At 44.3% G+C, this 15987-nt stretch overlaps 1 protein-coding gene across 3 annotated transcripts in view; it reads left to right on the forward strand.

Moving 5' to 3' along the window:
• HK2 (hexokinase 2) overlaps nt 1–8298 on the forward strand; it is a 61924-nt gene extending 53626 nt beyond the window's left edge. For all 3 annotated transcript variants that reach the window (XM_045446616.1, XM_045446617.1, XM_045446618.1), the window contains 5 exons: nt 376–475; nt 573–756; nt 1984–2139; nt 3381–3614; nt 5990–8298. In XM_045446616.1, the coding sequence (XP_045302572.1) occupies nt 376–475; nt 573–756; nt 1984–2139; nt 3381–3614; nt 5990–6134 (819 nt within the window). In that variant the 3' untranslated portion in view covers nt 6135–8298. The remainder of the gene's footprint in view (nt 1–375; nt 476–572; nt 757–1983; nt 2140–3380; nt 3615–5989) is intronic.
• Nucleotides 8299–15987: the final 7689 nt, after the last annotated feature.

The raw sequence follows: 15987 nt of genomic DNA on the forward strand, positions 1-15987 counted from the left end.
GGGGGAGAATTAGTGTGGTCCTTCGGTGGTGACCGAGTGTCCGCTGCATGTTGAGCCCTGCTCTTGGCACTGGGGATTCAGGAATGACCACAACAAACTCTGGTACTATAAACAAACCCATGAGCTAATGTCAGGTGCCTTAGAGCTGTGAAGAGACATGAAGTCAGGTGAGGACAGAGTGAGTGGGCTGGAGAAGGGCATTCCTAAATAGCACAACTGGGGAAGGTCTCTGAGGAGGTGACATTTGAACAAAAAGTGAGAATGAGCCAGGCTGTATCAAATACACTTTCTATACATATCAGTCTCCCTTGCAAGGGTCTGAAAGAACATGTTGTGGTTCTTTGGTGGACTGGGGATCTGCTTTTGCCCTCTCAGGAGTTTGACCTGGATGTGGTCGCCGTGGTGAATGACACAGTTGGGACGATGATGACCTGTGGCTATGAAGACCCTCACTGTGAAATCGGCCTCATTGTTGGTAAAGCCCCAGCAGTCCTTCCTGCGCTGTGACCCATGGCCTCAGACGGGTGTGGGGATGGTGCAGAGTGAGGCCGTGACGTGTTTGTGATTGGCAGGCACGGGCAGCAATGCCTGCTACATGGAGGAGATGCGGAACGTGGAGCTGGTGGAAGGGGAGGAGGGCCGGATGTGTGTCAACATGGAGTGGGGGGCCTTTGGGGACAACGGGTGCCTGGACGACTTCCGCACGGAATTTGATGTGGCTGTGGATGAGCTTTCTCTCAACCCTGGCAAACAGAGGTAGGTACCCCAGTGCCTGCAAGTCCTGGTACATGTACCCCAACTGCACTGTAGCAAGTGGTCAGATCATCTGCAACAGCAAGTCCCAGGACACCTGTTTCTGAGACGTCAATAGGAGAAATTTCCTTGGCAAGGGTTTTCAAATAACATCCGGGAAGTACTACCGCTTGGACTATGACACCTTCAAAATCCAGTTGGGAAAACAACAGTTGTGTTTTGAGGAGCATTTCTTAAAGGGAACTGGTGACACAGGTTTTAGAAGGATGAAAAGATGTAAAGGGGACACTGAGGAACACAGAGCTAGGAAATGTCAGAGGCAGAGGAAGGGATGGTGTTAAAACCTAGTCTGGGACTGTGAGGAAAGACTGTTGAGTCATCTGCTGATAGTAGGGTAAAGAAGCTGGTGTAACAGAGAGGAACAGGAAGCAAACAGGAGTCTCTTCCTCCTTCTCATCCATTCATTATGTAGCATCCTCTATAGTCAGGACTGGACAAGGGCCAGCCCTAGCCTCACAAAGCATGATGGGGAGGTGCTCTGAGCTGCGAGCACACTTCCCATTGGGAAGATGTTGTGTGTAGTGTTTCCTGATTGGATTAATCAGGGACCATAGTTCTGCAGAATATACTTTGGTCAAGAGTACAAGTCACAGACGAAAATGCCTCTAGGGGCCAGATAAGTGTCATTAATTAAAGAAAGGGTGGGACAAGATGGAGTGGGGATGGGGGTCTTGGTTGCAACTGGGGGCCTCAATTTTTTTAAAGGCACTATTGAGGGCCAAAAGGCCCTCAAGCCACTGAGCTGTCACATCAGTTCTGGTGGCCAAGACAGGGCTTCTCCAGTTGGCACTCAAGTAAAGTGATAATGATTAGTTTGGAGAGAAAACATGCTGAATGTCTGATGAAGTTAAGGATTAAGATTCAGCATCCTGCCGTTTTCTTGGAGATGGGGTTTGAGTGTGTTTTCCTTCTTGGAGTTGGGAGTAAGCACCAGAAGGGAGATGAGCCCAGAAGATGGAGATGATCCCAGGGAACCCCATGGGCCTCAGGCACTGTAGTCAGTTTTGCCGAAGGCTGTGGGTCAATGTATGCAGATACCAGGAATCCTGCCCAAGTGAATCAAATAGCACTTCCTTTCCCACCAGGGGGAACCTGCATGCCCTCTACTTTCTAATGTGCTGGGCATCTCACCTTCCTGCTTAACCTCCATGCACATTATCTGCATTGCAGGTTTGAGAAAATGATCAGTGGCATGTATTTGGGCGAGATTGTCCGTAACATCCTCATCGATTTCACAAAGCGTGGGCTGCTCTTCCGTGGCCGCATCTCAGAACGACTCAAGACAAGAGGAATCTTTGAAACCAAGTTCCTGTCTCAGATTGAGAGGTGAGAATTTAGGGCCTGGGGTAGGGTGGGACCGTATCCTCCTTCTCATGGACAGACAAGCTGAAGGATTTCCATAGCTCAAGTAAGGTCGGGGCACGGCTTACATAAAGGTCAGTTTAGTAGCAAACACATTCGTTGTCTATAGTGTTTATTTAAAGTTATGGATAGTTGGCATTTTAAGGGCAAATATATAACATTCTCATGAAAAATCCTGCTGAGCTGGCACAAGGCACCCCCCTCCCCCCATGCAAAGTAATATGGGTGGGTTTTAGATCAGCTATCAAAGGTAGAAAGATACCTGCTCATAGGATATAAACTGGAATGCACAAAGGAAGCTAGCCTATTAAAGTGCTTGCACCTGGCGGGAGGGTGCTTCTTAACTGCTGCTGTGGTAATAAGGCAGCCAGGATCGAGTGAAGATTGGCATGCCAGGCAATGGCAATGCAGAAGAAATCAGGCCATGTGGTGGCTCATTAAAGCAAAACCCCCCTCCTCCAGTCTAATGGAAGCAAAGACCATTCCAAATTACCATAGTGAATTTCGGAGCCCTTTAATAATTAATGCTATGCATTACTGTCAGGTGTAATGGAAAACAGGAACGGGATGACTGGCATGAGTGGGGCCCCAGGACATCTGCACCAGTGAATAGAAAGAATATGTTCTAGTGTGCATGTCTGTCTGTGTGCAGAAAGCTGATTCCAGGGTTCTAAAACAGCTCCCTCTATTTAATATTTATTTTCTTACAATTGTATTTACATTTGTTTCCTGAGCCGTGAGTAGTTATCAGACCACCCCGGGTGGGGGAGCAGAGACAGAACAGGGTCTCTGCTGGCAGGTGATGCTTGTCCTGCTGACCTGTGAACAGCAACAAGAAAATGGATAAGAAAGAGCTGAAAATGCCAACTACAAGCATTGTCACTGTCTTTATTCTTTCCAAATGAGTGGAATACATAGATGGTGAATTTCCTTTTTTCTTGAGTGCCAGTTGTATGGTAGCAGTGCCCCGCCTCGCCTGGGCAAACTGGAATAGGAGCCCGTTTCTTTACATTCCCGTCACACTCAGGTGGGCTCTGTGTGGTCCAGTGGGATGAGCATGGGTTCCTGAACTGAGTTCAAGAACAGGATCCACCTCTCAGGGAGCTCCTACATGACCAGTCCCCTGGAGTGGTGGGTGGGCCACCAGCCCCTGGTGTATGTGACTGACCACTCCCCGTCTGTCCCCCCCCCCCCCGCCCCCCCAGTGACTGCCTAGCCCTGCTGCAGGTCCGCGCCATCCTGCACCACCTGGGGCTCGAGAGCACCTGTGATGACAGCATCATCGTCAAAGAGGTGTGCACGGTGGTGGCACGGCGGGCGGCCCAGCTCTGTGGTGCGGGCATGGCCGCCGTGGTGGACAAAATACGAGAAAACCGTGGGCTGGACACCCTCAAAGTGACAGTAGGCGTGGATGGGACCCTCTACAAGCTACATCCTCAGTGAGTGCCTGACCTCCACTCTCCTTGTCCATCTTTCTTTCTCCATCTGTTCTTTCCTTGCTTTTCCTTCCTCTCTCTTCTTAGTTTATAGCAAAGCACCTGACATTCCAAATGAGTGTCTATAATATATATGCTTTACTTTAAAGGTTAAGAACCAGAAGTAGGTCTGTGTTTTACCACCCAGCTTGGAAGACTCAGGCGCTATGCCCCTGTCCCCTGCCAGGGAAGGTACTCTGGTGACTTAGTCCCTTGCTTCCTTTCCCTGCTTATCTGTGTATGCATCGCTATGGTTCCGTTTTACTTAATTTTGAACCTGCCATAAGGGGAGTCCTATGGCATCTCCTCTTTTGTGACTGGCTTTCCCCACACAGCATTTATAGCTTTGAGACGCATCCACATGGAAGAATGCAATTGCAGTTCATTAATTTTCAGGGCTGCATAGCATACCTTTGAATGAGTATACTATAGTTTACTGTTCTGCTAATGGATATTGGGTTATTTCTAGATTTTGTCTGTTACAAACACTCCTCCTGTGAGCATTCTAGGAAATGTAGGGGAACTCTGGAGTGAGATATTTTCTGCAGTTTGGTGTGGGGGCTGGTAGATTATAGCCGTGACTGTTTTTGTAAACATGAGCCATGCCCACTCATGTATATGTTGTCTCTGGCTGCTTTCACTCTACAATGGCAGAGTAGTTGCCACAAAGCTGAAAGTGGATCTACTGCCTTGCCCTTAAATTTTTTTTTTTTTTAGAGAGAGAGAGAGAGAGAGAGAGAGAGAGAGAGAGCGTGCACAAGCATAGCATGGGGGAGGGGCAGAGGGAGAGAGAGAGAATCTCAAAACAGGCTCCGCACTCAGTGTAGGGCTCTTGGCAGGGCTCGATCTCAGGACCCTGGGATCACGACCTGAGCTGAAATCAAGAGTCTGGATAGTTCAACTAACTGAGCTACCCAGCCTCCCCTGTCTGGCCCTTTTTATAAAGCGTGTCCTTCAAACTCCCCTGATGTGGAAGCACTGAATTTTCTTTTCTTTCTACACTTTTTCCTGTTTCTCCATCTCTCTTCTTCTCTCATCAGCCATTGTTCCTCTCCCTTCTTCACTCATTTGCATTTGTTTTGAATGAATCATTTTTAATTTAGGAAGTACCCCAATCCCTTCGCCCCACCCCTCCCCCCTACAAGCTTTTTAGCTCAAAGTTAAAAGAACAGAGCTGTTACCCTGGTCTGGGCAGTAGGTGAGGCAGAGTGAGGAAAGAGACGCCTCTATTGAAATGTTGCCTGCTCGCAGCATGACTGTTTCTCGAGGAGTTGAGAGACTTGCCCAGAGTTTACACAGATAGTTAAAAGAGGGAAACTTGAGAAGTCGCACGTCCCTTGTCTTGATGGTCAATGTCACTGAAGAGTAGGAATCTTGGTCCCAGAGGAGAGTTGGGAGGGGGACAGAAGCCAAGCCACTGGCACTGAGGCTTGCTTCATAGATGAGGCGGCCTTCCTGACCCTGCTATGTTGGGGTACATGGTGACCATCTCTTTCTCTAGTCCCATATTGAAAGGCTCTGTGATCACCGTAATGGGCCTACAGCCACCCATGAACCTGCTCTTTTTATCTTTAGTGTCATTTTGGATTAGATGTGGATCTGATGTGAGTCCATACCCCTGGAAAATGAAGTATCAAGTGCATGGGGCTTTATCTTCCAGAATTTGGGACAAGATATGCCCTTCTGCAGGGTATACTTGTGATGCCTATGACTGTTGAACTTCTCTTCCACTGATTACTTTTTTTTAATTTAAATTTATTTTTATTTATTGTTTTTTTAATTTTTTTAATTTTATTTTTTATTTGTAAAAATTTACATCCAAATTAGCATATAAAATCTTTTTAATGTTTATTTTTTGAAGGAGGGAGAGAGACAGTATGTGAGCGGGGGAGGGGCAGAGAGAGAGACACACACACAGAATCCAAAGCAGGCTCCAGGCTCTGAGCTGTCAGCACAGAGCCCGATGTGGGGCTTGAGCTCACGAACCACGAAATCATGACCTGAGCCGAAGTCGGATGCTTAACCGACTGAGCCCCCAGGCGCCCCTGATTACTTTCAAGAACACAGCCTCCAGAATCTCCGATGATTGTCTTACAAGGATCTCTGCTCCCCACTTGCCTGCTATGACATAGAATTTGGGCATGTTGCCAGCCTTCACAAGCCTTGGTTTTCAGATACACAATACAGAGTGTGTAATACATGGTAGCTGTCGTCCTCTTGCTCATCTTAATAATTCTTGGGTTTCCAGCATAACTTCTTAGGGTCTCATCTCTGAGGACACAAATCAATCATGACTAAGGAAGTTTTTTTTTCCTGTGTCTTCCTCCCCATGTTTACAGCTTTGCCAAAGTCATGCATGAGACGGTGAAAGACCTGGCTCCGAAATGTGATGTGTCCTTCCTGGAGTCAGAGGATGGCAGCGGGAAGGGGGCGGCTCTCATCACTGCTGTGGCCTGCCGCATCCGTGAGGCTGGACAGCGATAGAGTCCCTGAAATTGGAAGGGACTTCCTGGAGTTCCCTCTCTTCCCTCCTTTAAATTATAAGATGTCATCCCCTGTGTCAGAGACAGACCCCTTGGGTTTTCTTTGGCAGAGGAAGACCCGTCGGACTGGGTGTTGTCTCTATGTATACTCACTGCAGAGTTCAGCGCCCAAGACTTAGCCCTCCTGAGATAAATAGGTTTTGAAGTAAGGACTTGTTCATACTTGTCACAACTCTTCCTATTGGTTCTCTGAAAACTTAAGAAGGCAAATTTTAACCTTTAGTAATCCCCCTGGCCAAATTCCATGTCCCTGTATAATCTCACAGAATGGGGACACTAATGAAAAGATACGGTTGCTTCACCATGGACCCTGAACGTGACATTTCTAGGTAAAGAGCATTCCCCAGTATGGAGGTGGATGTCGTTTCTGCTCTGAGATCTGTGGGAATCTCCAATAACTTGAGCCTGATCCTCCACAGGCAGAAGTGGCGGGGTGGGAGAAGAGGCAGCGATGGAGGGAAATCCATGGATAGCCATGTGACGGCCCCTCTTTAACCTCACTTTTCAAGCCTGATGGGCTCCAGCGATGCTCTTCCTGGAATTAAAGCATCCCGAATCTGAGCAAGCAAAATCAAAGCCATGAGTTGACACATCCTGCAAGTGGGCTCGTCTTATCTCCTTGTGGGTTCCTGAGTCATCCATGAGCAATGGACCTTTGGGGGGATGGGGAGACTTTTTTGGTCTGTTTTTAAAATTTTTCCTGCAGAAGTGGAAACAACCCTACTTTCATTTTAATTTATGTTTGAAATTTATTTACTTCATGAAGTACATCTGCTCCTTTATCTTGACACTGTATGTAACGATGGGCTGTATGTAATGTATTTATATGTCAATTTGTTATGTGTATAAATACACAGGGTGTCTTCAGACTTGGCCTCTGTAGTAGATGAGCGTAATTTCAGGATGGAAGGTGAAGATACTGACAGGTTACTAGAAATACCTCATTCGCCTGCGGGAAGAGAAGGGAAGCCTCTTCAAGGTGAGTGAATGGCCAAGTAGCTCCTTCCCGGCTCCTTTTTAACCTGCAGACTCAGAAACGTGGAAGGCAGGGAACAGTGAGGGAAGCTGGGTCTATGGACTGAAAAAAACCATAGTGACTGGCTGCTCTGTCTAGACCTTCCTGGGGCAATATTACCCAGGCTCTTAACCAAAGGAAACAGGAATCATTTCAGACAGACTCACTGCTTAGGAATTGTCATTCTTAGGGCAGTCAGTAGTATTTTTTAAGCTCTCCAAGAAGATAAAGGAAGCCACCAAAAACATTTAAAAAAAAGCATCTGTTAATAGCAAACCAAAACTGAACAATGAAACAATCAAACAAAGAAAACCTCAGGGACAACACTTTTGGTGGATTTGTGCCCTCCTAGCAAAATCGGTTTGTTTCATAAATGTTTTATGAGAAGCATCGTCCAAGGGCTTCTCTAGGCTGAGCTGTTTTTATACACAGTATTTATTTCAAACTGTTGGTGCGTTTGGGGGGAGTGGGGTGGCATAAAATCTTGTATACTCTTACTTTTCAGGAGTGCAGTTAATTCTGAGTCCAAAAGCCCATTTCTTCCCTAAAATATGCACCCACACACACTGCAACTACATGGTAAAGAGGGAATGGCCCCATAACACTATTGAGTAGGAATCAAGGATTAAAACAAGGAAGGGAAGACACAACTCAGTAGCACCCAGTTTTTGCACATCTCTCACACTTGTACTGAGAACAATGTTTAAGTTTGTGTATCACTAAAGAATGCCCAAGAAGTAGAGATGATTTTTAACTTTTAAACTTGAAAATTAGGCACTGTGTATGAAATTGCACCTTTTTTAAAGGTAGAGCTGTGTGTGTGGCTATTACACATGTGTTGTTGGTTTCCAAAAAGGAATGCTGGAATATGCATTTTGAATGTTTGTGTTCCCACAGTTAGGTGACAGTTCCTTGCTGATGCTGCTTTGCCTGATGTAAATATGGTGAATCTCAATCTTTGACCGGGATGTGTTGAATCTCAAATTATTGAGCACTCAGTCTAGTAAAGATGTTGTCATGTATAATAAGGAACTAGTTGAATTAACTATGTGATGTTAACTATTAATAAATTTTAACATTTTTCAAAATATTCAGTGTGTGATTCCTGAGAATTTTGAAGAATGTACTCATCTGTTGGGCATATGAGGATGTTCTAACTGGTGTGAGTAATTAATGAGTAATTGATTTTGACTGTATGTGCTTGCTTGACAGGCATGTGGCCAAGACTTGGTCTTGACCCCAGATATTTCTCTTCTCAGAAACTCCGTTCCAATGGAACTGGAAGATAGATGACCTTTCCTAGGCCGTTTTTGAGCCTATAACTTTCAAGCATCGGTGAAGAACCATGACTGGTGCAGCAGAATACTGTTTAGGGAGTTTGGCCGAGATATTAGCAGAGCCTTCAGGGGCCTGTGGCTGGTCTCTGTAGGCATGTGATTCACATTCAGGATATAAAGCCCTTACTTACGTGAACATCTAAAAAACATGTGCGTCTATTCTCTCCTTACCTTTCCTCTCTCTCCAATAAACAAAATACAGACCTGGGCAATCCATTCCTCACAAGACCCCGCTGACACCCACTGACATGGCCCTCCCTGATTGACAGTGAAATTATGGAAGCATCCCATACACTCTTGTTGCAAGTGCTAACTGGTACAACCATTTAGGGGGAAACAGGCAATATACAACAAAAGCATGTTTTGTGTAATTTTCTAGAAATTTGTGCAGAGGAAATGGATAGTTAGAGACCAAGATTTCACTTCGAGGGTATTGGCTACTGTATGATTTATAATAAAAAAACGTTCACTCCATACAATGGGTCTGCCCACCCTGTGTGAGGGTCTGGTCAGGAAGACAATCTATTCCAGTTGGTTATACAGGTGATGAAAGAGCTGAGGAGCCAGAGTATGGAGAAGCAACCCAGAGATTAGCAATGTCCAAAAGATCCATTTCCATCCCACTGGCTGGACCAAGTCCAAAAGCTGGGGGGTGGGGGGGTGGGGGGGTGGCGGTACAGGAGCTGGAACCACAGACTAGGGAGGAAGTCAGTTAGAAATACCCTGGCTTCTCCCTCCCATCTTCTACTTTTTTGCAGTGTCTCCATTGGCTGAACCCGGCAAGGAGCCAGCTGGAAAGGGAGACTGTGACCAGTAGAGGGTGGGGCCTGGATCTGAGCAATAAGTAACTTGCATGGACCCCATAAAACCATGACAGTGTTGTAGAAGGGTATTTAATATCATAGAAAATGTTGACAACATGCCGTTTCATGATGCAAGTGTGTTACACAACAATATATTATGATCCTGTTTTTGTTAGGAAATTATTATCTACAACAGGATTAATGTGTTACCTGAATGTCCCCTCTGCCTTGCTGGACAGTGGACACAAATGAGGCCTCCACCTCTGTGGTAACAGCTGTAGCACCCCCTCCGCTCGCCCTCCACCCCTCTGGGATTTGGGCATCTCCACTTGGAGACCTCAGCAGTCCCCACCCCTGTGCTCACGCTGCTTCTCTGCCCAGCTCCAGCCTCTCCTCCAGGGGGTCCCTCGCAGCAGCCGCCCCAGAAAACCATTTCCTTCAAACAATGGACAGTCTGCACCCAAGTTGCTTGAAGCTGGGAAATAGCTTTTCCAGCTTCTGTCAAGCCCATTGCACCTTTTTTTTCTTTCTTTCTTTCTTTGCTGCTTTGTTTTCTGTAGGCCCCAGGTGCAGAAGGCTAGATTACTCATACTCCTCCTCAGTTCAGCGCATTTATTTTCTAGGCTTTGCAAGGACTTAGCTTTTTAAAAAATCTGCTTAGTCCCCTTTATCCTCATTTTTCTTTCCCATTCTCCACTCATGACCAGCGATCGTGTTATTGTGTTGATGTGCACCTTACTTGTGTGTCTTTATGTAGCATCTATTGCTTTGTGACCATGCTTTTTAATTTAAAAATGTTGGCTGTAAGTCTTTTTTTGCTTTCCACTAGGCATCACGCTTTTAAAGACCCATAGATGCTGCCGTGCGTACAGCTAATCCATTACTTATAGTTACTGCACCACCTCCCATGTGCGCATGCACCGTTTTCCCACCCAGGCTCCCAGTGCTGGGCGTGTGGCTCGACCCCGCTCTGGCAGCACAATCATCACTGCGGGGATCATCTTTACACATGTCCCCTTAATCATCTTTGGATGATTTCTTTGGGCACATCCGCAGGAGCAGGCTAGCGGGATCACAGGTGGTGCATTTGCTTAATCTGATCCCATATTGCCAGGGTCCTCTCCTGAAAGGCTGCCTCAGCCTCCAATCCCCCAACAGCGAATCTCCCGCAACCCTTGGCATTATCCAGCTTCCTAATTTTTATTAATGTGCTGAATGTAAAGTGAGATTGTAAGGTTGTTTTAATTTACATTTCTCTACGATAAGGGTGAGCATCTCTTTATATCTTTCTTGGCATCTTATGGTCTTTCTCAGTTAACCGCCTGTTCATTCTCTGCTGATTTTTTACCCAGGGTTTTTTTTTTTTTTTTTTTTTCCTTGCTGATTTACCAGAGTCCCTTGTTTAATGTAGATATTAGTCTGTTGTTGCTTTAGGTGTTACATATATCTTCTCCCAGTATGCTATGTTTGTTCACAGCATCCTTTGGTGATAGGAGTCCCTCTCTTTTGGTGTAAGCAAATCCACCCATCCGTTTTGCTGTATGGCTGGTACTTCTGACCTTTCTCACCCTTAGCCCACTAACATTGTCTTCTGTTAATTTTATGTATAGTTTTACTTTTTACCTAAAAGGGTTAATGTAAAAAAAAAAACCCTGTGGTCATCCATCTTCCCTGTGGTATCAGGTAGGTTCCAGGTTTGTTTGGGTTTGGTTTTTCATGCCGTTAGTGTTCGTCTGCCCTTCCCCACTGATTTGTGGCAGCTTTTCTGAAGTGCGTGAAGTTTGCAAGGGTCAGTCTCTGAGTGCTCCTTTCTGCCCCGTCGATCTCTTTTCTTTCTTCTGGAGCCAGTAACACTTTTTACTACCATGACTTTCTAGCGTGTCTTAATATCTAGCAAACCAGTCTCTCCCTCTTTTCTTTTTCAGACTCGACTGTGCTAGTCATGGTCCTTTATTCCTCCACGTAAATTTTAGAATAAGCTTATCAAATCTCTGAAGAAAAATTGGCTCAAAGTTTGATTAGGGTTACAATGAATTTAGCGATTTTCAGAGTGGAACTGACCTTTCTGCACGTTCACAGGAGCATAGAATGTCTCTGCGTATTCATCGAATCTTTTCTGCCTTTTCTAAGAGTTTCAAAGTTTTCTCTATAGTAGTTTTGTGAATTCTTTGTGAAATTAATCCCCAGACAGTTTATACTTGCTGGGCATGGTCCTTGATTTTCATTATATTTTCTGGCTGGTTATCGCAGAGTGTCTCAGCCTCAGCACTATGACATTTGGGGCTGGATGATCCTTCGTTGTGAAGACTGTCCTGTGCGTTGTAGGATGCTAGCAGCATTCCTGCCTTTCACTCATCAGGTGCCAGTAGCACCCCTTCCCCAGTTGTGCCAAAATGTCCTCAGACATTGCCAAATGTCCTCTGGGGATGGGGCTGTCACATAAATAACTGACACCCAGTATTTTATCCCCAATATTGCACGGGCATGTCTTACTACGTAATTATTTATTGCTTATCTGAAATTCAAATTTAACTGAGTGTCCTTTTATTTTATTTTTTTTTATTTTATTTATTTTTTTTTTCCAACGTTTATTTATTTTTGGGACAGAGAGAGACAGAGCATGAACGGGGGAGGGGCAGAGAGAGAGGGAGACACAGAATCGGAAACAGGCTCCAGGCTCTGAGCCATCAGCCCAGAGCCTGACGCGGGGCTCGAACTCACGGACCGCGAGATCGTGACCTGGCTGAAGTCGGACGCTTAACCGACTGCGCCACCCAGGCGCCCCCTGAGTGTCCTTTTAAATTTTACTTGGTAAATTTGTCAACCCTACCCGAGAGGCACAATCGCTCCTCATTGAGAACCACTGGTGTAGATAAGCATTAGAAATTTGTGTAGGTTGATCTTGTTTCCGATAACCTTGCTCAGTTTTATTAATTATAATAGGTTCTTTATTCTTTCGGTTTTTCTATGTAGATGACCATATATTTTATAAATAATTGAAATTTTATCTTTCCTTTCAAATTGCTCTACCTCTTTTTTTCTCTTCTTACCACATTAGTTAGGATCTCCAGCACTGTTTGTTAAACAGTAGCAGTAATAGTATATATTTGTCTCATTCCTAGTCTTCAAAGGAACATGCCTAAATTTTCTCCATTAAGAAAAATGTTTGGGGTTCCTGGGTGGCTCAGTCGGTTGAGTGTCAGACTTTGGCTCAGGTCATGATCTCACTATTCATGGGTTCGAGCCCCACTTGGGCTCTGTGCTGACAGCTCAGAGCCTGGAGCCTGCTTTGGATTCTGTGTCTCCCTCTCCCTCTGTGCCTCACCCGCTTGTGCTGTCTCTCTCTCTCTCTCTCAAAAATAAATAAACATTAAAACATGTAATAAAAAAAAGGAAAAATGTTTGATGTAGGTGTTGGGTATCGATTTAAGGAACTTACTTTTTCTATTCCTAGTTTGTAAGATTTTTAATTATGAAATCTTAAATAGATGTATACACTAAATGCTTTTTCTGTATCTATTGAAAAAGATGCATGGTTTTTCTCCTTTGGTCTTTACTGTGATGAATAACATCAATGCATTTGCTGGCAAATCTTTTACTGCTGGGATAAAGTATATCTTTTTCCATCATTGTTGGATCAGTGCAGTTGGTATCTTATTTTTTGCATTCTCATTCATAAGTGAAAGAGGTCTGTCATTTTTTACCCTTTGTATCATCCTGATCTTGTTTCGACTCGAGGTTACATTAATTTTGCAAAAAAAGCTGGGCGGTCTTCTCTCTTTTCATTTACTGGAACAATCTGTGATGGGATAAAGATTATCTGTCTCTGGAAAGTTGAGTGGAGCACATTACTTATAGGTCTAGTCAAGTATTCTATATCTTGACGTTCATATTTCCCAAGAAATTTATCAATAACGTCTAGATTGTTACACTGTTTAGAGAACACATGTCCATAATGCTTTAAAGACTTTTAAAAAATATTTTTAAAGATTTTATTTTTAAGCAATTTCTACACTCAACATGGGGCTTGAACTCACAACCCTGAGATCAAGAATTGCAAGCTCCACAGACTGAGCCAGACAGGCACCCCTATTTTTGAAACTTTCAAACATATTCAAAAGTAGAAGGATTACTGGATCCTTTGTGCTTCAATACTTATCAACTCCTGGCCAACCTTTTTTCGCCTATAACCCCCCACTTAGCCCTTCATATTAATGGGAGGCCAACATCTGACACTGTATCATGAAAACTGCAGATGCTCCCGTATAAATCTTCAAAAGACAATGAATCTTTTTTCAACCAATCCATGATGCCATCACCTCCTCTCAGAAATTAATAAATAATTTCTCAACATTAAGAAATTGCCAGTGTTTAAACTTCCAGTTGTTTCATAAATGTCATTTAAAAAATTTAAATCAGGGGGCACCTGGGTGGCTCAGTTGGTTTATCGTCTGACTTCAGCTCAAGTTGTGATCTCAGGGCTCAGGTTGTGATCTCATGGTTCGTGAGTTCCAGCCCTGCATTGGGGCTCTGTGCTGACAGCTCAAAGCCTGGAGCCTGCTTCAGATTTTGTGTCTCCCTCTCTCTCTGCTCCTCCCCTGCTTGCGCGGTCTCTCTCTCTCTCTCTCTCTCAAAAACAAAAAGAAACATTAAAAAAATTAAATCAGAATCAAAGCAAAGTCTATGTATTGCACTTGATTGACCTGTCTTCTAATCTCTCCATAACAGGCTGCTCCCTCTGCTCTCTGCTTTCCTCTCATCTGAAAAAGTCATGTCATTTGTCTAGTTTCCCATGATTGCCTCTCTGGTCTGTCATGTTTTCCTGTCCTCTGCATTCCTGTAAATTGGTGATGTAATCTCAACTCTTGATTAGATGTACATATGACATGTTAGCAAGCCTACTTCAAAGAGGTCATTGCATTATTCTTTACCTTTGTTGTGTCTGGACTTATGCCTTCCCTTCCTTGTATATTTGTTTATTTCAGTGGATAATTTCTCTTTCTCATCCCTTTTCTTGACCAGTCTTGCCAGAATGTTATTTCATTAATCTTTTCAAAGAATTAGCTTATGAAAAAAAAAAAAAAAGAATCAGGTTATGAGTTCTGTTAATTTTTTTTTTCTTTCTCCCCTTCATTAATGTTTGCCCTTTTGTATTTCTTCCTTGTTTCTTGAGCTTGCTTTGCTGCTCCTGTTCCAGCTTTTTAAGTGAGTTGTGTAGTTTGTCTTTGAAGTTAAGTTTCCCTCTGTCTACATACTGCATTGAAATTTCTTTTTTAAATTTTTTAAAATGTTTATTTATTTTTTAGAGAGAGGGAGAAACAGAGTATGAGTGGGAGAGCACAGAGCCTGAGTGGGGCTCGAACTCATGAACCGTGAGATCATGACATGAGCCAGTTGGATGCTTAACCAACTGAGCACCCAACCCAGGCACCCCTACTGCATTGGAATTTCTAAGTAATTAGTAATTTGGCAAATGGGTTTTTTTTTTCCAACTTTTAAAATTTAATATTCTTTTCTTTAGTTTCCAGTAATATATTTTTTTAAACTATCACTTTGTTACTTGTTTCTGATTTTTTGGGATGATGGTCTGAGAAATGGTCTGTTTAATACTGAGTCTTTAGAATTATTAAATCATCCTTTGTGGCATACTATATGGGCAATGCCATAAGCTTTCTAGATGTGTCTAAGAAGTTTTCATTCTCTGGTGCTGGGCACAGAATTAGTGAGAGGGAGACATAAACATGGATATATTCTACAGCATTAACAGAAGTCATTTTTGAGCTTCTTGGTGGAAGTACAGCTTTATTTTCTTCCTCTTGGACAGCAGTTGTTTTTGTTTGCCTGTGTTTCCAGATGTTCTTGAAATCGATGTCAAAGATTTCACACACTTCCCCCCACCCTCAGGTAAGGGCACTGATAGGGACAAAGGGTGACATTTGCCCCTGTACATCATGTGGGTGGCTCACGTATCCTTCCTGGCCTGCCATCTTGGTCTGTAAAATGAAAGGATTTAAGCTCCCACCCAGCTTGAACATTTATGCTGTGTTGTTTGTAAGCTCCATCTGCTGCTGGCGTGGTTACCTGCAAATCCTGGCACCATGGTCCAGGCTCAGATGCCAGCATGGCTGGAAACCTCACGAACCTGGCCCTCGAGGGAGAGCATGATCCCACCCGCAGGCAAGGGATGAGGCCTTCCTCACTGCAATATCAGGAGATGATGTGGCCTTTTCCCTTCTTTCACTTAGTGATAAACGTGTTTCTTTCTTCATCATGTTCTTTGTTTTCCAGGCTGCAAGCCCGTTTTCAGGAAAAGGAGGCACGAAAGATGCCATTCAGAATGCTGAAATAAATAGCTGTCAGCACCGTTGGCAGTGCTAGGACTTCAGGCCTGCTGAGGGACAAATGTGTGCTCTCTGTTTTATTAAATGTATTCCTTCTTAATAAGCAGTGGGAAATGTCAGAATGATCCGCAGCCGTCTGCTGACCCTGGGGACTGAGGAGGGTGTTCTAGTAGGCCTCTGAGCTTCTATTTTTCTATTTAACTCAGTCAGGCCAGGCAGGAATGTCCTCACCTTGGGATTCCAGAATTGCCCCAGGGGTCAGCTCCTCCTTCTATCAGCAAAACCAAGCCACCCTTCC

This window comes from Leopardus geoffroyi, chromosome A3 (genome assembly GCF_018350155.1).
Source record: "Leopardus geoffroyi isolate Oge1 chromosome A3, O.geoffroyi_Oge1_pat1.0, whole genome shotgun sequence".
NCBI classification, from domain to species: domain Eukaryota; kingdom Metazoa; phylum Chordata; class Mammalia; order Carnivora; family Felidae; genus Leopardus; species Leopardus geoffroyi.